The sequence below is a fragment of the Urocitellus parryii genome, chromosome 3, assembly GCF_045843805.1.
Source record: "Urocitellus parryii isolate mUroPar1 chromosome 3, mUroPar1.hap1, whole genome shotgun sequence".
Taxonomy (NCBI): Eukaryota; Metazoa; Chordata; class Mammalia; order Rodentia; family Sciuridae; genus Urocitellus; species Urocitellus parryii.
This window is the reverse complement of record NC_135533.1, coordinates 42,903,943-42,928,792: the sequence shown is the minus strand read 5'-3', so window position 1 is coordinate 42,928,792 and position 24,850 is coordinate 42,903,943. Positions and strand designations below refer to the sequence as shown.

At 37.0% G+C, this 24,850-nt stretch overlaps 1 protein-coding gene across 1 annotated transcript in view; it reads left to right on the top strand.

The window, feature by feature from the left end:
• Cttnbp2 (cortactin binding protein 2) overlaps positions 1-24,850 on the top strand; it is a 140,655-nt gene that overhangs the window by 33,945 nt on the left and 81,860 nt on the right. The window contains exon 3 of the mRNA XM_026410553.2: positions 16,065-16,289. Coding sequence (XP_026266338.2) covers positions 16,065-16,289 — 225 coding nt within the window. The remainder of the gene's footprint in view (positions 1-16,064; positions 16,290-24,850) is intronic.

Below are 24,850 nucleotides of genomic sequence, written 5' to 3'. Positions count from 1 at the left end.
GTAGAAGATAAACTAGGGGGAATGAAGAGTAGTTATGATTAAACGCATGCACACAAGAATTTGGGGGGGGCATCTTCTAGTGCAGGTTGTTGGAGACGATAATATTAAGGTGTTGAGGGCTCTGGTTCTTTTCCTTATCTACATGATTTGGGCCTTTTGGATAATGACATTCTTCTCAGTGAATAGGAAAACTTAAGTCTTAGATAAACTATTTCTGTGTTTCACCTAAGTGTTGTTAGAATCGCTAATACATATTTCATCCACAGGTAGAATTATGACCTTTCTTACTCCTTTCATGTACCTGAAAAAAAAAGTATATGTAGAATAACAATGTTTTCCAATGAGATCTTTTGACCAGTAGGCAGTCTAGGCTGTTCATCCCCAAAGGGTAGTTCAAATATAAATTCCTGCTATGACCTTGTGAAACAAAAACAATCATTACTTTTTCAGTGATTTCAGACAGAGAGGTGTTTATCTTCTGGGAGGAAGCAGGCAGCTTCCGGGAACAAGTAGCAGGGGAAGAGGGGAGCTCACTCCACAGAGGAGGCATTCATAAGGAAGGGAGAGCAGTCAGACACTGCAGCAAAGCCATCAGCTGTTCAGTGACTCTGATGCTTTCCTGGGTACCTTCTCCCTCCAGATCAGGTATCAGTTGTGAGAACAGTGACCTCATAGGGACCTTCTTTGGCTTTCTAATTCTTCACTTGCACTTCTAAATGATTTCCAGAGACTTTAACATTCAGAGTGAGGGGAGGTGCATTGTCATGTTCCAATGTGTCTCTCCTTGTTCACTCAGACATGGGCTAACAGGTTTATTGATTCTGGGATAGATTCTTAATGTATCATAGTGCTGATAAATTTCTTAACCTTAGAAGATCTCTTGTGACTGGCTCACCAGACTGATAGCAAAATCACTGTAACACAGATCAGCTTCATGGGTGCAATTATTCGATTATTATCCTCCTTGACTTAAAGAGAAATTGATTACCTATTGTGTATTCTATAGAAGTGCTTGTGCCTGGTTAAAAATCCTGTGGTCATTAGGGTTATTTTAACATTTAAAAAAGAGAAATAAATTAAGACTATTGTTAATACCAAATCAGTTTCAAATAATTGTCTTAGAAATGAGCTATTAAGATTTTTCCTTAGCTGGGCACAGTGGTGCATGCCTGTAATCCCAGAGGCTCAGGAGACTGAGGCAAGAAAATTTTGAGTTCAAAGCTGGCCTCAGCAAAAGCAAGGTGCTAAGCAACTCAGACCCTGTCTCTAAATAAAATACAAAATAGGGCTGGAGATTTGGCTCAGTGGTCACGTGCCCCTGAGTTCAGACCCCAGTACCAAAAAAGAAAAAAGATTTTTCCTTGCATGAATTGATTTTTTTTTTTTGGTCATTTTTCCTGGATTATTCTATTACTACTGTAAAAATTATTTCTATGGGTGCCAGGTTTAATTCTCAAGTACATATTATCCATTACTTCTCAAACATAGCTGCAAATATCCATGTGCCTGGCACCAATATTTAAAAATAGTCTACTCAGGCAAAACAGCCTGTGCGTTCACTGGCAAGTATGGTATTATTTTAGAGGGATCTTCTAAATGCATGGCTGTACTGAGTCAGCTCAGTTATCAGAATACCTCATATGTGTTCTGACAGGTCCTCTTGCAAATTCTGATGTGCCTTTGGATCAGTCAGTTTGAGCATGGTGCTCTTGTGACCTTGGATGTGATTCCCGTTTGGTGCATTCTCTGTAGCACAGAGGAGCTGAAATTACAGCCATATAATTTCCCACTGACTAGTCAGATGAAGAGACAGTGACTACCAGGAAGAAGATGAGAGCTTGTAACAACAATGCTTCCTTTCCTAGCCCTGTGGTGTCCTGGGAAGATCATCTTCTTTATGCAAAGAAAAGACCACAGACCTTCAATCTAAACTGGTATTTCTGTCTACTCTGCAGGGAGAGACTACCATCAGTATCTCAGTAGACTGAGTCCTACTTAAACTAACTTCCATGTGACTGACGAGTTTTAAGAACTGACATGTTTTAGGCAGACTCTGAGGACCTCAGTGCCATTTTGACTTAACTTGGTCATGCTTATAATCCTGTGTTGCCCAGGAATATTAATAAAAGACTGAGGATATAAAAGATAGAGACAGATGCCTTTGATGGCTGCTTCACAATAGAGGGGGTGGGAATGGTCAGGTCCTGATCTCTTTCCTGCAGCAAATACCAGCAAGCCGTGTCATGTGCTGCCTACACAGAAGAACAGCATCATCAACTCTGAGGCCACCAAGATTTACAGGCTCGAACTCCACTTTCAGGAAGAAAGTGGGTGGCATAGCTTAGAAAAGGGAAAATGGATTTGTACAAGAATAGATTTTAAAAACAAAGTTCAGGTTTACTCTGTTCAGAAATTGATCACAGCCACTCATAAACATGTGTGAGACTCTGGAAATGATTCCCTTTTGTTTTGGTCAGAACTTCTCTGGAGCAACTCCACATTTTACTGTTTCATCATGTGTAGTACATGTTTACAGTACCTTCTCATTTATTCCTTATTAGAGATGGTTTAAGGTACATCACCCCTTTACCATTCAGCCCATGGATGTCCAGCAGAATAAAGAAGGCAAGGGAAGCTGGTTCCTGGAGAAAACAGATATGTACACAGATATTGTTTGATGAATTCTCACTGAATAAATGATGTAACATAAAATAAAATGTCTAGCAGAAATAGAAATACAGAAGCCAACACAAACAGGCCAGTGACAAGGAACTTGTTCAATTCAACATGAATAATAGTAACTAATCTATATGCTGTACTTGATGGTTTGTAAAGCATTTCTCATAGCTGTTATTGCATCACTTACAATGAAGGAAGACAGCGTTGCATGATTTGAAAAGGATTCATCCCAGTTCCTGCATATGACATTTGTCCTGCTGAGATCTGTCTCTTCCTTGAACAAGATCAGCTTCTCTCCTCCCTTTTTGCCCAAGTCCCTGCACCTCTGACTTAAAGTTAGCAAGGAGTGTCTTACCCATGGTTTGCATATTTGACACCTATCTGAGGGATGCACATTTACTTTATTTGCAAGTTCATGGTGATGTTCCCCTCAAAAAGCTTCCCCATGATCATTGCAGGGATCCTTTTCTGGCATCCTCTGAGGTTTTCTGGTTTGCTGTGGGGAGTAGCAGGAGGAATGTAATAGGAGGAATACATTCTCTCAGGACTGGGGAACATTTAATGGTGGTAAAATCACTGGCAGGGTGTGAATAAAGACTGCATTCAAACTGTTGGCATTCCTTTTCCCTTGATTGTTTTTGATATGGGGTGAGTCATCTTCAGCTGGTAGATGGTGAGACTGTTAAGAGCCTTCTGTTTATTTTCCCAGATGCTCAGCAGTTCTTGCAATTGGTGAGCTATTCCTCAGTGACCAGGGCTGGTCCTGTGGGGACTTGGGAATGGGATGCAGCAGCAAAAGCAAAACTTCTCTGCCATTCTATCTTTATGTACTAGGGAATTTGTATTTAACCAAGCCAACTTATGTTCCTTGGGGCTATAAAAAGGACCATATTTTAAATTTTTAATCACAACCTCTGCCCATAGAAATGATCTGTGATATTATCCTCAGTAGATAAGATACAGCCTTATTTCTGTTTTTCACTTTCTTTATTTTTCATGTGGGGATGCTTATGTTAACATTGTTTCCACACCCACCACTGTTTCCACATCCACCACTGTTTCCACATTTTTTTTAAGTCTCAAAAAAAGTAGGCATTCTGGAATTATACTGGCAAGGTCCTTATTCCTGAAATACTGAAATACCTCAAGGATGCTATATTGCATTCTCTTGAGGGTTTAATTTGCTTGTTTGTTTGGATAGCTGCTTACAGTAATGTTCATTTTAACAAGATGTTTAATATTTGTTTTTCCTTTTTTTGTTATGAGTCAAAATGTCCTAGATGATAAAACATGGTCAAAATAAATAAATAAATAAAACTAAATAGATGGAGTCAAATGATGTGAACAACATGCAAGTGTGGGCGAATTCACTTTGGAAAATTTCAGAGCAGTAATTTGGCCCAGCAAGCACAAAGGATGTTCAATGTTAGTTTGCTTCTTTATGCAATTTAAAACTATAGTCCAGAACCCTTATTTTTCAAATATTTATTTTTAAATCAATGATCAATCAAAATTTTAACTCTCCTTTTAATTATTAAACATCTATTTTCTTACAGATTTTCTAAGCCATTTCTATACAGGAGCTATTTTGCCAGTTCATTAAATGTCACAAACTTAAGTTTTATGATGGAATTTTTTTGGAAAAGTTGTGCCAATTTACTTAGTATTTAGAGACTATAGGAAACATTACAGAAAGACTGTGATTTAGAATTTCAGAAAATGAGTTACTTCCATTCATTTGTTATTTTAAGGCCAAATACAATGCGTAAATGCTTATTTTTAAATTTACCCGAAGAGCTAAAAAATACATCCATTAATAAGCAAAGATTATAAAGTGAATGAGTGGCATAGCAATATCTCTTTTCTCTAATTATTTTCTTTAGAGTATAGCAATTGACTTACAGTGGAGCTATTTCCCTGTCCATAGAGTGCCATATCTGTGCATGCTTCTCTTGGTATTAGATGATTATGAGTTCTTTCCTATCCATGGGCATGTTGAGTACATTTGACTTCATGAATAGCAGTAGTTCTTATTTTTGCTGGGGTTTGAAAATGCTTAGAACCATCATAGGCCAACTATTTGAGTGTTAGCCCAGCTCTGAATGTTTATAGAATCTCATGGGCCATTTTGAAGAGCTGCCAAGATTGAGTCTTACTGCTTTAGCAATTTTATCAATTTAGGTAATTGAAAAGTAGGAAAGTGAGGATATTTCCAAAGATATATAAATGCTTATTTTAATTTTGTATGTTGATTTGAGGATGTAAAACTTTTGTAAGATACAAAAGGCAAACTTTGATAAATGAGGCAAAAGATTTCTCCAATAACAAGACTTATGGAAAAGTCCTGTTCTTTCAAATGTAGTTCTAACCTATGTGTAATTCCAATTAAATTATAGTTGCTTGTTTTCAGAAGTTGATAAGAATACATCTAAATTTCATCTAGAATTAGCTGGTAGTATAGCAAAGAAAATTTTAGACATTAATATTTTTAGGGAGGTTTGTCCTACTTATTTATAGCATTTAATAATACAAGTTTAAACATTTACATTGGTAATTATGAATAGAAATATAAAGAAACAAAAGATTCAAAGACAAACCCAGTATCACAAAAATAATACAGTTAATAATGACAAAAGGAGAGTTCATTGCAAAGGACAAATATTTGGCTCCTAACAGAGACAAATTGACAAAATCAAGAGAAGAAATAATCAATCTAATATTTGTGGTAGCAAATATAATTATGACTACCTTTTGATGATTGAATTATGAATAATTATTTCTTTTTCCTTTCATCTGTATTTTCCAAAGTTCAGTGAACATGTATTACATGAAATAAAAACAAAATATTTCAAGCATGTTTATAAATTAGAATAAGCAGATTTAGTTTATTAAGGTTGAATAATAGTGCTTCTCATGCTATTTGGAATTGTTTCATTCTTCAATGTGAAACAGTCATGTATCATTAACAGTCATAGTGAATGATTAATCACAGTTATGGACACTATTACTATCAGCCATAAACAGTAACTGGTATGTCTTGGGTATTCTGCTAGAAACTCTTTGAGTTACAAAGGTGAAAAAGAAATAGAGCAATAGCTAATTGTAGCAGGGCACTGAAGGTGGGTTGGTTCATCCTTCTCCTATTTCTGGTTGATAGGTAGTGCTGCCTGGAGCGATGCATTAAAATGAACTTTGGGACTGTTTCTAGGTTCACCTTAAAATGTGCTGATCATCTAATAATATCTACTCTTGGCCATAGAGAAGAACAGTGCAGTATTTATGTGCCATTCTCGACCTAGTTAGGGAATAAGGTAGGTAATCTTATTTCCTATAGATAAGAATGTGTGTAAGGCAGCATAAGAGGTAAAAATAAAGAATTGGGGGATTTCACAGAAGCATGAAGTTACTTCTGGCTCTGGCTTCTGCAAAATCAAGCGGTTGCATGTGTTCTGTTAGAATGCTTTCTATTTCTGAAAGAAAATTCATGGTTTTTCTGAAGTATACTTTCCAGATTTTAGCCTCAGGAACCAAATAAATCTAAGCAAGTCTTGTTATATCATACAGAATATACATTATGTGTATTTCTGGCATGACAGTTTTTGTACATCCAGACTATGATATCATGAGCAGGTGGGGCAGTAGAGGGGGCCAACAGGTTGGAAGATAAAGGTGAAAGGGACAGGGAAGAGGGAAACACGTCTCTTTTCTGACCACAGTCCCGTGCTGCAGATCATGTGATACCGCCATACTGCCTTTCACTCCTGTGGCCCATGTATGTCTTCACAATGTGAGCAGTGTCTGAGATGTCCTCACTGAAGTGAACTCTTCAGATTCTGTTAGCATTTAACTCCAGAAGTTATTTTTCATTCCTGGCTAGTGAATTTCTAAAGTATTCTGACCACTGAAGGGCATTGACTATCATTTTTGGGAAGACTGTGATTTTTATATTGCTGGTCTATTCTCTGGACTTACCCAACCACTGTGGGGGCAGGGGGATGGGTGACAGTGAAGGTGAACCCGTGAACTCCTCCTGGGCAGTTCACCTCTCTTAGAGTGAGAATGAGTTCTGCAGATCACATCTCATCTCTGGCTTTCCTTTCCCATGTATTTATAAACAGGACCCTCCACCCACCCCACCCCACCCCACCCCACCCCACCCCACCCCAACCCCTGCTTTTTTACAGGAGCTCGTAGGTTTCCTTTTATTTAATTTTGAGATCATTACCACTAAGACAGAGATGTTGGACTGGTAGGTTAATTTTTATGTTAGTGTTTGGGAGAATCTCTCTGTATTTTTTATCCCTCTTAATTTTGAATCATTAGTGTTTTAAGGATGGAGAGGAAGGAAGCAGTTTAGGTGCAAAGATATTCCTGAGTTTTGAGTCCCTGCAGTATGTTCCTACTGCCTGTTTTCAGCCTGTGTTTGAAGCACTGCTGGAGACAGATTTCTTCAGTCTGGTGCAGCTTATTATCTTTGGAGCTGCTTTGACCACCTTTAAGACAAAATAGTTTCTTCTCCTTTTCTTTAGTCCTGTCTCAGTTTCTTTTGTTGGAGGCCATTCTTTTTTTGAGTACTGGGGCTTGAACTCAAGGGCACTCAACCACTGAGGCACATCCCCAGCCCCTTTTTTGTATTTTATTTAGAGACAGGGTCACACTGAGTTGCGTAGCACCTTGCTGTTGCTGAGGCTGGCTTTGAATTCTCAATCCTCCTGCCTAAATCGCCTAAACTGTTGGGATTACAAGCGTGCACCACCACACCTGGGTGCTATTGTTCATTCTTTAAAAACTTCAGCCAAAAGTGGGCCCAGGAATCCAGGTATTGTCTAGTTCAGACATCTGCTTTCTGTTGAACAATGAAGGCTAGAGCTGAGTTGTGGATGTGGGAGGGGCATAGTTTCTGTTCTGTGGTTCACAAAGTGAGCATGCTGTTGTTTGAAACCACTAAGTGTTTCTCACACTTGCTTCTGTGAACTGACCCATACGTGTTCCTGCAAAAGTCGATCTTGTCAGACTTGACTCATCATTTTAACCATCCCCGATGGCCTCATGTCCTTAGTACCCAAGATAATGCCAATAGTGTTGGGGAAGACAGAGCTGGGGATGGGATCCTCAGCAGTTGCCTTGCAGTTAGAACTAGAGGTGCACTATGTTTGGTCATTTAAATTTTAATGTAACAGTGGTTTGGGAAAAATATATCTCATACAGTTTTTATTGTTGATTAGTATTTTACATGTACATGATATTAGAATCTTAAGGACTTCATAATTCTGCTTAGGCCATGGTGGCACATGATCGATTGCACTGGCAGTGCATATATGGTGAGAAGAAAACTTTAACTTCTGGAGAACATTGTCTGTTTTTTAAGACTTTATTTGTATGGTTTGTATTGTGTTGCAAATAGCACTTGTTTCTGAAGCCTTCTCCAGTCTTCCAAAATACTCTAATCATAATTACCTTTTAGTGCTCAGAAGTATAAGCTTTAGAGTAAGACTGTCCTGGTTGAAGACCAGCTCCTGTTGAAGCAACCTGGAGCAAGGAATTAAATCTAAGTCTTAGTATATTTGTCTATGAAATGTGAATTAAAGTAATGGCCACTTCCTGGGCTTCTTGTCATGGCAAAATGAACATAAAGCACATAACGTTAAACTATAAGCTCTCAATAAAAGTTCCTAAGTATTTTTAAAAATTGATTTGTGTTATGTTTTACAGTGTTTAACTACAATTTGTAATGGATGTTTTAATTTTTTTCCTAGGAGGATCATATGTATGTTAGTCAGCTTTCCTTTACTGTAAGAGAATACCTGAGATAATCAGTTTATGAATAAGAAAGGTTTATTTTGGCTCATAGTTTTGGAGATTCGTGACCATGATCAGGTGGACCCATTATTTTTTAGGCCTCTGGTGAGAGCAGGTAGCACATAATTGTGGGAGTGTGCAGCATAGCGAACAGTTTACCTCATGGTTAGGAACATAAGAGAGAAAATAAAAGATATGGACCCTACAGTGTCCTTTATGGGCCTGTTCGCCCTCAGTGATCTAAAACCTTCCACTAAGACCCACATCTTAAAGTTTCCACCATTTCCCAATAATGCCAAGCTGGAGACTAAGCTTTAACCACATAGGCCTTTAGGGGCTTCTCTGGATCTGTACTGTAGCAACATAGAATATAGAAAATTCAATATTTTCAATATTCTTTTTTACTTATGAATCACATCCAAACCAGTTCAGCTGATTGTTTCAAGCAATAAAAGCCAAATAAGTCGGTATGTGTCAGATCCTCCTGGAATAATGGCCATATTTTCATTTCTTGCTTGTGATTTTTCTCAACAAGATTTTATACAACTTCAGATTCTGATGAAATTTTATTTGTATTCATCGGTGTGACTAGGCTTGAGAGTTCTGAGTCTGTTTTTATAATTACAGCTAGCCTGTGTCTTCATAATGACTCATTTCCCTGAAATGCACTTCATTCTCAAGTAATTCTGATGCATAAACCAAGAAATTAGCTGCACATTCAGCTTTTCTTGTAGGGAAAGGCTTCTTCAAACCCAGCATGATACACATTTTAAGTTATTTTTTGTTACATGGTCTCCTTATATATTCAAATGTTCTATATTTTTGATCTGCCGTTATTTATTGACTTTGCATTTTAAAAGACAGTCTCTCTTTGTTGCCCAGGCTGTCCCTTGCACTCCGCTAAACAACCCTCAGGCCTCAGCCTGTTGAGTAAGCTGCAACTTCAGACACATGCCACCTGGACCAGCTGTTGACTTACCCTTATGAAAAGTAATGAAGTACATTTGAAATAAATACTTTGTTACAAAGTAAGATGGCTTAAGGAAAGTAAATTCTCATACAAGAAGGTTAAGAGGAATAAACGTGTTTATTGGAAAGTAGGTAACGGGATTTTAAGTGGCCTAGAGTTATAGACGATTTGCTGAATCTAAATTAAGCTGAACTCTGAACTTTTGAGATGAGCAGCCGAGGAGGAGGTGGCAGTGAGGGCTGGTGTTCCATGGTGACTTCTTTGGGTGAGGAGGGGAAGCTGTCTCAGCAAGAGCATGAAATAGATGAAGGCATGGGGCAGAGGTGCTGATGATGAGTGTTGAGGCCTGTAAGTAGAGTGGTGACCAGGAAATTTTCCATCTTAGAAAGGCTTCTCTGACACAGTCCCATACAGAGTGCCTACTATATACAATCCACATTGGGAGTGCAAAGAACAGGGACTGCAAAGAATTGTGAATCCTGGGAAACCAATGGCCACCCTTTATCATCCTCCTGAATCGCCTGTCCTTGAATTTAGATTGCAGAGTCAGTGAAGTCCTTCCTGGGACCCCCCAGTTCAGTTTTGGGAAATGGGTGAACTGACTCTCAGCCACTATTTGCTCTAGAATTAGTTCTGCACGTAGGATTCTGACTTTGGTCTAGCTTCTGCCCCACATTCCTGGAAAGATTGTTCCGTGGCAAAGAGACTGTACTTCCCTCCAACTGGGAAATGTGATGTGAGCTCCTTCCTCCGGATAGTCTGGGCTACATATTCTGTTTTCCTAAATCTGTTGGAGGCCACCTTTATCCATTCAACTTGTATGCATTATGTACCTATTGTATGCCCCTTTGATGAGTTGGAAGAAAAAATGTCCCATTTGCAAACAGAATGTTTAGAGAAATATACAGTCTGCCTAGGCTGGCGGTGACAACTCTTACCCATAAGTCAGAGATTATAACTGGGCATCCTGAGGGCCAGACCAGGCCTGCCAGTTGTATTTTGTTTGACTGGCACTGTTGTAATTTTCTAAGACTCGAATGCCTTTTGTTAGAGCATATCATCCCCAGCTTACCAGAGATCTGTCATTCCACATTGATCTGTAGCATGCCAAACATGCACACTGAGCTAGCTGCCTGGACCCGGAAGGTACTTGAGTATGTTCCCACTGCCCACCATTCTGGTAATGAGATCTTGGAATTTCCAAGTTGCCAAAAATTCCTGGGTATATAATCAGATCTGCTGTGTGTTCTCCTTCTCCAATTAGGAAAACTCATCCATTTAGGATAGGATATGTGGCTGCGGAAAAAGTAATTTTCTACTTCTCTCAATTAAGAATCAATGAAAGACTTCATATATTTCATGCTAATGCCAAATGTATAAAGGTATTTTTTCAATGTTATTGTTGTTTCGTGGATAATTTGCTGTATTCCATCTGAATAATGCACTAAGAATTGATGTAACATCTTTTATTTATGACATGTTCTCATTTAATCTGTGACATTTAACTCTAGAATCAAGATGAGCAACTATTTTCTTCTTTATAAGTCTGATGCTAGAATATTGTTGAGCATTGTAAGTCTTAAGAGCACTTAATTCTAGAAACCCTGCTTATAAGATAGGGATATCAAAATATGACATATACATATGTATACATAACATATATAAACAAATTAGTATATAGTCATATAAAAACTTACTGCTTAACAACTCTGAAAACCATCTCCACAAGTTCAGGGGACATTTTAATTTTAGTGAAGTATGTGTTGTCTTTGTTCATTTTACCTGGGGTTTCTATACTTTTGGGAACTGAAAAAAAATAAAAATAAAATCAGATTTGTTGTCTAAACTCAAGGTGCCTTAGGAAACAAATGAGGCATGCTTTGTTTCTCTCATTTTGAACACTAAAGACATCAGGAACATAACCATGTAGCGAGTTGGCAGAAAATACAGAAAAAAAATGCCCAGAAAATACAGAGCCACCATTTCTTCCCTTAAGGGAATCTCACATACATATCTTGTACTTCACTGTAAAGGTTAACTGTCAGTCTATATTTGAGAAGCAAACTAATTGGTATTTCTGTGTTTATGATCCTGTATACATATAATTATACAACATTTTCAGCAGGAAAAAAAAATTTCCCACATGTAATAAATGCCACACTGTGACTGTCAGTTAAAGCTAGTAATTAAAAAAAAACTTTTTTGACTCATAGTCATTGTATATATTTATGGGGGACAGCATGATAATTTGATACAGATATACAATGCAACGATTGAATCAACTCCTCTAAAACTCATCATTTCTTGGGGTTAGAAACCTTTGAACTCCTCTCTCCTGATTATTTTGAGACATACAATAAATCCTGGACTATGGTCAGTCTTAAAACACTAGAGCTCATTCCTCTGATTTAATGTATTTTGGTATTTGTTATCCAACCTCCCTCTCTACACCTTCTTCCTCACCTTTCTTAGTTTCTAGTGATCACTATTCTGTTTCTATTAGATCAGCATGTTTAGCTTCCACACATGAGTAGGAACATGCTTTGTCTTTTTGTGTCTGGCTTTCTTCACTTAACATAAGTTCTTCTAGTTTTATTCATGTTGCCACAAATGGCAGAATTCCAATATTCTGTTGTGTGTTTGTGTGTGTGTGTTTGTGTGTGTGTGTGTGTGAGAGAGAGAGAGAGATACAGATACACACCACATTTTCTTAATTCATTCATTGTCAGTGACACCTCATCTGATTCTATGTCTTGGCTATTATTAATAGTTAAAGCTTATAATTCTAAAACAAAATGAAACACGAGAAAAGCACACAAAACTACTTCATATTAGTGAAAAAAAAATGATATTACATATTCCCAGACCATGAAATCTATTTGGAAAAAACTGGAAGTAAGTTCATGATTAAAGTATTTACCTTTTAGATTTTGCCAAGGTTAATGTTAACTTGTCCATCAATAGTTCACTCTGGCCAGGCATGGTGCCACATGCCTATAATCCCAGCAGCTCAGGAGGCTGAGGCAAGAGGATCATGAGTTCAAAGCCAGACTCGGCAACTTGGTGAGGCCCTAAGCAATTTAGTGAGACCTGATCTCTAAATAAAGTATATTTTATAAAGGACTGGGGATGGGGCTCAGTGGTTAAGCAACCCTGTGTTCAATACCCAGTTCAAAAAACAAAAAAAGAAAAGTTTGCTCTAAGAATAACCTACATTTTATGGAATGGCTTGAGTTAGTGCTTTAATATGTTGGATGAGTGAGTAGACACAAAGTAATAAAAATGGGTCATTCAAGTGTAATTTCATTAAGGAGCCCATCCTGATAAATATAAAAACACTGAAGCGAAAACCAAGTTTCAAAATCTCAGAAATAATACTTAAAATCTACTTTTGGCTTTTAAACCTTCTACCTCCACTGAAAGGGCACATAAAAGAATCTAGCTGTTGAGACCCAAAAGGAAGGTTGTTATCAAAGAACATTTCCCTGTAGAGAACTGTGCCATGAGTCTTGCCTCATCCAGTTAGGTCTCCCATCATCTCAAGAAAAAAAGGGCTTCAAGGAAACTAAAGACTTGGTATGTTTCTCCTGCAGTCTCCTGGGGATAAGTGAAAGGGGAGCTGAACAAGCAGCCATTCTGTGGAAGTGAGGAGGGGTAGATGCCATAGTCATCTTGAGGAGACCAGCTTTTCTATTGGATAGAGCTCTGAGTGTTTCTTACAGACCAGTTTGGGCCAGGAGCATCAAAGAGTGGGAATGAGAATGATTCAGGTCCTGTTACACAGGGCAGTCAGGAGAGAACACAGGACTTCAGCCAACAAAAGTTTTATCTCAGATGCTTCATGAAGAGCATTTGCAGGGCTGGCTTCAGGAACTTGTAGCCTGTGGCATTGCAAAGGCCATGTGATTAAACACTGGGCTATTGTCACCTTGAAATTTTATGTTTTGGGGAGTGTGGGGCCTCCAGGTTTGCATTTTGCTCTGGGTCCAGAAGATTAGGTAGCCAGTACTAAATCTGTGACCTACATAGAGAAAACAGGATGAAAGAGCCCCAGCAGTGGTGAGGGAGAAGTCCTTGAAGGAAATCAACAAGGACACCATGGGAAAAGAGTAGACCTTAAATATTTACCACACTCAATTGACAAAGATAGCAGACCAACTAATAAAAGGCATGTAGAACTTTCCTACTTCCCTCACCTCTTTCTTTATCCACCTACAGCACCTGTCAACAGAGAAGATGAAGCCAGCTTAGAAAGAGGAGAAGAGGCTTTGCTAAAGGAGAGAGGTTGTCATATGTACTCCCTTGCCAGGTGGGGGGTGTTGGCCTGCAGTAGATGCTAGCTGAGGAAGAGAGACAGCCACAGATTTTCAAATAACTAGAATGGGACTGTTCTGTGACTTAAAGTGACTACTATAGCACTTTCATTAAATGGAATTGCTTAGAAATACCATGGGGCTGTCCAAGTTTTTCTCCAGGTGTGGGGAGAATTACATTGAATGCATGTTAAGGGAAAGTGAAGTACAAAATGGAATTGCTTTTGAAATTGCATCTCTCAAGTGATACTTATTCAATATAGGTATTGATTACATAATTGAATTTGAAGAACTTAGAAGCACCAAATGCTTTTAACTCATAAATGTTGTTATCTTTTAAATTTAAGATAATTTTCTGAAAGGTAGCTTAAATTTAACAGTGAAACTGCACTTTTTGTGCATTTTATTTCTTAATATTGTTTGGTAGTAGGAAAAGAAATGTTAGAATTTTTTTTTCCCATTTGTCCTAGCACTTGGGTTCATCTAGTTGGTGGCTTGTTGACAGTGTTCTAAAAATGTAATAATTGTTTAATGAAGTCACCTTTAAGGTGAGGAACCATATATAATATGTTTTTAGATAACATGTTTAACATTTGACAGAATTAAGCTTGATTTATTTTAACTTAGTTTTTCAATGGCAGTAGCATAGAATATCTTTTTTTTTCCTAGTAACTATTCCAAAATGACCTCAATTAGGAAAAATGTTGATGGCTTTCAATATATTTCTTCTGCTAGTGTTCCATTTTATGCAGATTATTGTAGACTAATTATAGAAAATTGCATTTAGTGTGATTCATTGGTGTGAAATTAACTTTATTACCCATGAACTGACGTTTAGAGTAAAATGGGGTTATGTTCTTTCCTGGGATTCTGTGAACTATATTTTAATGATATTCAACCACAAGGAGATAATTGCATTTTTTAAAAGTCTGCTGAAGTTTTTTATAGTTGGTCAAACTTTACAAAATATGAATCCTGTGATTTGATTTTTTTACATAAAAAAATTTAGATATTTTTCTAGCAGATATTTTCAGAATGTCATTCAGGCTAGAAAATTCCTTATAGGGGATTTATTTGTTGTGACTTACCTGATTATTATTTGAACTATAAATTATATCATAGAGATAATTTTGTTTATTTTTGAAGTTTTGCTAAAAGTTATTTTGTCAATGTTTTTTATTTTACTTTTTTCTTATTTTTTTAAATGTTAATTTTACAGATTTGAGGGGTACAATGTTACTATTTTGGGGGGGCACTTACTGAATTCAGGGGCACTTGACCATTGAGCCACACCCCAGCCCTGTTTTGTATTTTATTTAGAGACAGGGTTTCACTGAGTTGCTTAGCACCTTGCTTTTACTGAGACTGGCTTTGAACTCGCCATCCTCCTGCCCCAGCCTCTGAGTTGCTGGGTTTACAGGCATGCACCACTGGGCCTGGCCACAATATAGTGATTTGATACATTTACATAGTGTGTAATGACCACTAATTTTATTTTAAATTGGAAAAGACTATAAGTAGAATTTGGATCCCTGAAGGGGCATCATGTGAAAAACTATATTTGGGTCATTTGTAATATAAAAGACTATTATTTTCAGGGGGATACTTGGATTGTAAACCAGCAGCACTTTATATTTTTTATTTTGAGATAGGGTCTCATTAAGTTGTTTGGGGCCTCATTAAGTTGCTGAGGCTGGCCTGGAACTTGTGATCCTCCTGTCTCAGCCTCCAAACCACTGGGATTAGAGGCGTGTGCCACTGTGCCTAGCTCGAAGACTGTTCTTAAGGGAAAGTGTTTAGCTTTCCATCACTGGGACAGAATATCTGAGGTAATCAACTTAAAAGGTGGAAAGGTTTATTTGGTTCATAGTTTCTGAGTTTTTAGTCCAGGACCATATGGTGTATGGGAAGCAAAGTGAGAGAAAAAGGAGGGTCCAGGGTCCTACAGGGCATGATCCCTTGACCTAACTTCCTTACACTATACCCACTTCCTAAAGGTTCTACTACTCCTGGTAACACCACAGGCTGGGAATAGCCCTCAACATATGGGCTTTGGGTGGGAGGGGGGAGCATTAAAGTATTGCAGCTATAGCAGAAAGAAAATTTTTAAATGACCTGAATGGCATGCCAGGCTGGTCAAAATTGGGGTCACATTGGCCTTTTGCTCACCCCCTGACCTCATGAGCCATTACTCAGAGCAGTTGCGAACACCATTTGGAAAGATAATCACAAAACCTTCTTCTAAATATCTTTCTGTATATTTGTATTTCTTTCTTCAATACATTCTTCTATTTTCATCCTAGGCTCGCAGAAAGGAGGTGTTTATCCAGGAAAGGTATGGGAGATTTAATCTAAACGACCCGTTCTTGGCACTCCAGAGAGACTATGAAGCAGGTGCTGGTGACAAAGAGAAGAAACCAGTTTGTACCAATCCCCTCTCCATCCTTGAAGCAGTCATGGCCCACTGCAGAAAAATGCAAGAAAGAATGTCCACACAGCTGGCTGCTGCGGAGAGCAGACAAAAGAAGGTAATGAGGCTTTCATTACTGATGTTTAATGGTCATTTCCCCATGATGCAGGGTAAATGAAGAAACTATCATTGAGGTAGATGCTTGTTGCTAAATATTGTGTTTTCAGGAGGAATTGGGATAAGTACTTTGATTGGCAAAATGCTACAGGTTCTGGTGTTCCTTTTAAAATGCAGCAGAAGGCTGGAGTTGTGTCTCAGTGATAGAATGCTTGCCTAGCATGTGTGAGGCACTGGGTTCAATTCTCAGCACAGCATATAAATAAATAAAGCCTGTTGACAACTAAATAAATATTTTAAAAAATAAAGCTATTTTTAAAATCCTTTAAAAAATGCCATGGAAAGTAACAGTAAATCATAAGGGAAGTTTGACAAAGAAATTATGTTTCCCATGATGGTTACTTTGAAACTTTCTTTAAAAGATGTATTTTTGAATTTTTTTTGTTTTTGTTTTTGTGATGGGGCTGGAGAGCCTTTATTTTCCTAGAGCAGTAAGACTTGCTTAGCTGCATGGTGGCTCAATCCAGCAGTGCAACCAGTACTCTCTGATCATATGGGAGCATCCCCAAGTTATTTTATCCAGCACCTGTCTAAAATATTTGTTTGCAATCAGAAATAATTTTATTATTTTAGTTTTTGTTATTTCTTTGGGAAATGAAATGTCAAATAGAACAGAATGAAAGTTTGCATGGCTTATCCAGTGTCACAATGTGTTGTAAAGTACTGGTGAGTGTCAAATTCACCTCTGGGATGCAATGACTGGCAGCTGCAGACCTCTTGCTCATACATGTCCATTTGAACCCACCTCCTTCCCCTTTCACATTCCTTGCACTGGAATACATGCTTCAAAGAATACTAAGCCTGATTTAAAAAAAAAAAAAAAACAACATATTGCGATTTATCATAAGGGAATTGAAGTTTCAATTTTATCCTTCTAACGTGCTGCCAATACTGTTGATTTTATTAAATAAGAGAGGAGGTCAGAGAAGGTAATGCTGCCTGGTATGATTAAATTAAAATTAATGTTTTCCCCAATCATTATTAAAGTACAAATTAAAATGTTTATCCTTTTCAGAGAATTCTTCATATCTCATACTTAACACCTGATGTACACACAACCTGAATGCAGTATGCTGTCAATATTTATGATAATATCATTGAACACGTATGTGTCTTTTCCTTGTAATTAGGTCTTTAGTTAACATATGAATGCCAACATTCTGGTGTAGGTGTTGAATAAAGCAAACATTATCCTCAGTATGTTACATGGTAGAAAACGAAAGCACTGACTAAGATAATGAAGAATAGAATTACCTTTATGATGTGAGGCAAAGTCACAGTTGTACTCTGGACTTTGCAAACCCTCCACCAAGCCTTGCAGTCAACCACACTTAGCAAACCCTCCACCAAGCCCTGCAGACAACCACCAAGGTCTCTGGAGGGTATAAAAACTCCCCACAAACCGCACAAGCAGAAGCCAGTTTATTTCAGCTGATGTCACTGAAATTCATTTATATTTCTTGGATGGGTTACATTTTAATTATGTTCTTAACATGTCAAATGAGCTATGTAATAATAAATTATTTCTACTGCAATTTGTGCTGTATTATCAAAAATCAGGAGGGTATTTTCTTTTCATTTAATATATAAATAATGCATACTTGCCTCAATTTTACTTCAGTCCTGCTTTTATTTATCCTCTCTCTTTTAGGAGAAAATAAAGAACCCATTTCTAGTTGAGTCAAAGATTTTATTATCTGGATAATTTTTTTCTAAATCAACTTACATCCTGTTTGTTTCTGAATGACTGGGTCATTTCCAACCTGGCTGGGAGTGAAAGGAAATTGTTCCTGTCCTGTGAACCCTGAGAGGCTAATATAAGATGAGCCAGTGCATCTGCCTCCCATGTATATCAGGGATACAGGAGTCCTTTATGGCCAGATTCATTGGCTGTATAGTCTCAGTGAAGGGTTGTTTTTGACAGGGAATGCTGTTTTTTTATCCTTAAATAATACTCTATTCCAGTAGATTACAGTGTTTCAGAAGAGTTGCAGTTTATCCTCTTACCCTGTATCTTTCAAGAAAATATCTCATCACCTGATAAAAACAGAAACCCCAAAGTTATCTTTCTTTTTTTAAACAACAAAATTATCTGTCACCTTTAATCCTGACTATATATATATATTAGCCAAATGTCTTCAGTACCCTGGTATATAGAGTAAATTGCAGCTTTAGAAACCTAAAAGCAATAAGGAAAAAAAAAAAAACAATTATTTTAAATGAGTTCAGTTCTTTAAATCATAGCCAGAGCGAAAGGCTGGGAAAGCAAAGCCCATTATCTGTAATTCAAGTATTTATTATCTAACACGGCATATCTTTTTGGTAATACTAAGACATTTGGCCTCAGTGCTGCTCTGGTTGGCCTCTCAAGGCTAGAGAAGAAGCCCTGTGCTCATTCATGCATAAGTTCCTGCTGAGACTACTAATAGGAGGGTTAACTGTTTGGTAATTTGTGTGCCAGAGAAATTTGGGCAAGAGTCAATTTGGCAAATGGGCTGAGCCTGTTAAACCACTTTGAATAAGCTAATGAGTAATCGTCATGGGGAGCTTTGCCTCTGGTAATCTACTCCATGTTTTGAGCCAGGAACCCAGGGTGGAATGATATGTGGGTTTCTGGGTTTCTATTTTTCATCTTGTGCATCACCCTCTAATAGGGCTTCTATTCTAATGTATTTGAAGAATAGGGAGGACATCCATATATTTCCGCATTTTATTCATACTTAGAAAGCATTGTTCCTAGTCCTGAAATAGGAAATTCGAGCAAAGCCTTTAAAAATAAGAAGTCACAATAATAATTAGGGAATTCAGAGGAAGAGCAATCTTTTCACCAGTGAAACAGCTAATGATAGTACTGTGTGTTAGATATAGCTTTTTCCAGGTCACAGCTCTGTATAATTAGGCCAGTTGCATGACAGTAGTTGCCTCTGATAGGATTCTTAGTTTTAAGCAAGTGAAGCCAAAGCCCATTGATATTTGTTGACTGGCTTACAGAAATATCAGCTGTTTTATAGCATGGTTCATCATGGTTGGACCACTAGGGGGTCAGCTCTTACCATCCAGTATCACAGGCAGATGTTTCTTCCAAAGCTATTTTCCAGCAGTTGGTGCTTCTGCTGATGAGAGCTGGAGGCTGCAGCTTGTCCCTCTTCCCTGATGATGCCAGACAGCCTCTCATCATCACTGCGTAGAATCCGGAGTGTGCCTCTACAGTCCTGTGACTTTGCGTCATTTATTTTCTTTTAGAAGCCCAAGGCAATATATGACTTGCCAACCTTAGGCCACAGGCTCCCTAGCTGCATGGAAGGCCAGAAAAGTAACCATTGAACATATTTATATTCTGTAGGGAATAATTATTATGTGGAGAATTCTATCAGGAACATATTCCAGAGTTATACAATGGGAGAAATGACAAGTGGGCCATAAAAGAACAAATCGTTTTGTTCATTTTATTTCATGTGACTTTTTCTTCTTGTTATAAATAACCACTTCATTCTGCCATCTGTATCCAGTGCTTTCTCTTTCACTATGTAATGGTTCCCTTTATCACACACATGAATATATTTTAGTTTTAAATTACTTTCTAGAATTTAATCCCATAATAACATGGTAGAGAATCATCTATAATGACATTTTTAGGAAAAAATATTTAGCACATTTTTGTATGTGAATGCTTATTTTAGCTCATTTCTGTATTTTCTTGTGTACCTGAATGATTACTACAGCTCACTTTTGTATAATTCATTGTTAAACTTCAAAATGCATTCTGATTTCTCAGGAGCATTGCAGAACAATTACTAAAGGAGAGCTGCAGACTCAGGTCTGTGGCTATGAGCTGGATTTTGAGGACAGAGCATTTTGCCTGATCCATGTAAAGAGCAGGCAAACCCCCTGCTCCCAGGGCTTATCTTTCTTCTCTTGATGCACTAGGTTAGGAGGAAGGGGAATATGAGAATTGAGGAGCCCAGATTGCTGACTGGTGTTAGAGACCTTGATAGGAAGAGGAATGGAAAATATATTTTAATACATTTTATTGTGATTTATTTGTTTACCAGATTGAAAAGGTAAGTAGGGGTGACCAGGAAGACAAGGATGCCATGAGTAATGAGAGATCCTAGGAAGCAATAAGGAATGTAGTTATAGGAGAATTTTTTGTTGCAACAAACATGCGCTGTGCTTTTTCATTTTATAAATGACCATAATTACTTTACTTTCTGTTTTCCACTTTGAATTAGAGCTAACTGCCTTTATATTGCTGCCCTGCTCTCACCTACGTAGTTTTCCCTTTCATTCTGTGAAAGTATGTTCCCCTTCATTCATGGCTCCCAGTCTTGTGCTATTCTGGGAGCCACCGCCTACTTTCTCACCACTCAACAAACTGTGTTAGCTCCTCTCAGCTCCTCCACGCAGCCCACTGCTCTTTGCAAGAATGTTTGGTGATACTACTCTGCAAAATTTCCTTTAGCCCCTACTTGAAAGCTACTGAGTAGATGATATAAACTGGACAGCAATATTATAACAAAGAAAACTGGATTTCAGTGGCTTGCATATACTGTGGTCCTTTTATTATAATTAGAGCTTTTTGGTTACTTTGGCTCCTTTTTAATTTAGATTATCTCTTTAAAATTTTCAGAGAGTCAGAGAATCAAATAAATGGAGATCATGGAGTTTTACATTCTTAGGAGTGTATAATGTGGTTTGTAGTACATAATAGGCAATTGAATGGATTTTTTTCTTCAAACATTACTTAAAACACTGCTTGCAATAAAGGGTATGAGCATAACCAATATTCAGATCATTCCAATTTAAACAAGTGCACATTTACCACTAGTAAATGTGGTGAACTGAACAATTTTTATAAATTTGTTAGTAAAGACATTAAAATGAGGCTAATTTATTAATGATCAGAAAAGTTAATATAGGACAGAATTAAGGACTCTTGGTGGGGACATTTTGAGATTATGTCAAATCTAGTGAGTTTACGGGACACACTTATATATATAATGTGCCAACAGGACATCTGTCTAGCATATGCTGTTCTCCATCAAATTAACCCATAAGATCCTTAGGATATTATGTAGTAGCTGTTATTATGACCTCATTTTAGACATAAGCAAAATGAGGCCATAGATGATTTAAACAACTCCCTAATGATTTGAACATAGCCAGCAGCCTCCCAAGTTCACATACATAACCCCTGTGCTACATAGCTCTCAAAGTTGGGCAGCCACTTGGAGATCTGCTTCCCAGACTTGGGCACTTCGTATTTAGTGTACTAAATGCTAGAAAAAATTAAAATTCTTAATAGTTTTTTTTTAATTTTGCTATTTCTTCAGAGCATTTTTGATGGAAGGATACAGATTTTAACATACCTCTCCCAATAGTGCTGTGACCCCAATAAAATGCAAAAGTTTAGAGGAGAAAAACAAAAACTTGCTCATGTGATATAAATAAAAAAACCAGCTATAATACCTTTACATGTGGAAGATTGATCTAGTTCTTGTCTCACAAAGATCCTATAATATTAAGGCTAAGTGAGAGAGGGTCAAAATATATCAGTAAAGATCAAAACATCAAAACTGGAGGCTACAGAAAGGATTTTGCTGAAAATGAGCCATTTCCCCACGTATTATGGAGAATAAACATGAGGAAATATAAACCAATGAATTAATATCTTTCAGTTTAATTATTAGCAGAATCTATCTATCTATCTATCTATCTATCTATCTATCTATATATATATATATATATAGAGAGAGAGAGAGAGAGAGATTGAGAAACTCTCTGAGCTCATACAGTTTAATAAAATTAGGACCAGGCTTTTGAGCAATGACAAAGAAGAATAATTTCAATATTAATTCACCATATTAAATTTTTTAAAAACATGGCATCAATATTTACCTTTTTTTTTTTTTTTTGGTGTGGTGCTGGGAATCGGACCAAGGACTTCCTACATGCTAGGCAAGCACTTTACCACATTCCCAGCACCACTTACTACATTTTTAATGAAATGTCTTTCTGTTTTCAGTGCCATTTGGTACCTATTGTTTGGAAATTTTTATTGGCTATCTTTTCCCCGATATAGCAATCTGTGCCTGCTTTTCCATGGGAATGCTTCAGACTTGTAAATCCCCTGCATCAACTGATTTTCTCCCCTTCTCATAGTAGTGTCTCAGTAGGTTTTAGACTTGTCATTTTTTGATGAGTCAGAACTTTCTTAATGTATAACAAAGTCATTCTTCTTGATCCTCCTTAGTTTTTATCTTTGAGACTTAAGAGAGATTCTTCCTTATATTTAAAGGGTCACCATTTCTGTTTCTTATGTGATGTCTTTCTTCCAATATGCACCTTGTTTATTTCAATTTTTTTCTGATATAATTTGGAGTTTATAGAACAAGTTGCAATAGTATAATGTCATATTTTTATCTAGAATCTGTTATTTATATTTTGCCCCATTTACTTTATTATTTTCCCTTTCCTTCCTCTACACAAACACAAACATGCTTTTTTTCTGAAATGTTGGGCAGAGTAAATTAGAGATGTAGTGTTTATCCCAAATGCAGGGATAATCTCTTATCTAATCACCATTCACTTTACAAAATCAGGATAATTATCGCTGATACCAGTGTTTTATGTAATATAGCCACATTAATTTTTCATTAGTTGTTTTAGTAATGACCTTCATTTCATTTTTCTAATTCAAAGTCATGCATTACATTTAGATGTCATTTCTCTTTAATCTCCTTTAAGCTGCAACAGTTTCTCACCCATTTTTTTTTTACTTTTTATTTTTATATGACTGGAGAGCACAGGCTGTATATTTTGTAAAACCTCAATAAGAGTTTGTCCAGTGCTTCCTAGTGATTAGATCAAGTTAGTGCATTTTGGGTGGGAATACCATGGAAGTGATGTTGAATTCTTTATCTTGTATCATGAGAGTTCAAAAGCATATGATTTTGGTGTTTCATAAACTAAATCATCTGGTGATAACATTGATCACCTGGTTAAGGTGTTATCTGCCAGCTTTTCCCATTGCTTAGTTATTGTTCTTTTTGCAATTAATAAGTAACTTAAGGGAAATACCTTGAGATTCTGCAGATATCCTCGTATTATATATTTATTCACCCACTAGTTTTAGAAATCATTGGTGATTTTCAACCCCACCATTCCTTCCACATTTATTATTCACATTCTACTGTCCTCCTCCACCAGTCACTTGTTTATTATCTACCTAGGTTTAGAGTCATGAATTCTTGTTCAGTGAGTTAGAAAACCATCTGCTATCACTATTTTGTTGATCAAAATAATCCCAGATTAGCCATTGTCTCCTTTTGATATTTTCTCATCATTCTTTTAAGTACTTTTTAAATTTCTTGCATCAGAATACTCCAAACTCATATTTTCCCTAATGCAACCCAAGGAGTTAGCTATTTCTCCCAGTAGCACTACATTCTTTTTCTTTTTTACAATTTTTTTGGTTCTTTTTAGTTATACATGACACTAGAATCCATTTTGACATAATTACATAGCATGGGATATATCTTGTTCTAACTCAGACCCCAGTACCTCTCCTTCCCTTCTCCTGACCCCTTCCCTCTGCTCTACTGGTCTTTCTGCCATTTACCCATTGTTTTTTTTTTTAAATTAATTTTGTGTGGATGTACAATGGTGAGATTCACTCTGGTATATTCATGTACATACATAGGAAAGTTATGTCAGGTTCATTCCATTGTCTTGTCTTTTCCTATCTCCCCTCCCTTTGTCTACTCCACTGAATTTCTATTCCAGTTTTTACAATCTCATCACCTCCTACATTTTTGTGGATTAGCTTCCATATATCAGAGAAAACAATCAACCTTTGGTTTCTTAGGATTAACTTATTTCACTTAGCATTGATAGTCTCCAGATCCTTCCATTTACTGGCAAAAGTCATAAAGTCATTCTTCTTTAATTGCTAATTTGAAATCCTTTGGATATATACTGAGGTGTGGGATAAATGGATCAAATAATGATTCCATTTCTAGGGTTTTGGGGAATCTCTATACTGCTTTCCAGAGTGTTTGCACCAATTTACAATCCCACCAACAATGTATGAGTATACCCTTTCCCCACATCCTCACCAACATTTATTGTTACTTGTATTCTTGATAATTGCCATTCTGACTGGAGTGAAATGAAATCTCAGTATAGTTTTAATTTGCATTTCTCTTAATTTCTAGAGATATTGAACTTTTTTATATATTTGTTGACCATTCATATTTCTTCTTCTGTGAAGTGTTTGTTCAGTTCCTTAGCCCATTTATTGATTGGGTTATTTGTTATTTTGGGGTTAAGTTTTTCTGAGTTGTCTCTATATCCTAGATACTGATGCCCTGTTTGAGGAGTAGTTGGCAAGGATTTTCTCCCATTCTGCAGGCTTTATCTCTATGCTCTTGATTGTTTCCTTTGCTATGAAGAAGCTTTTTATTTTGATGCCATCTCATTTATTGATTATCAATTTTCCTT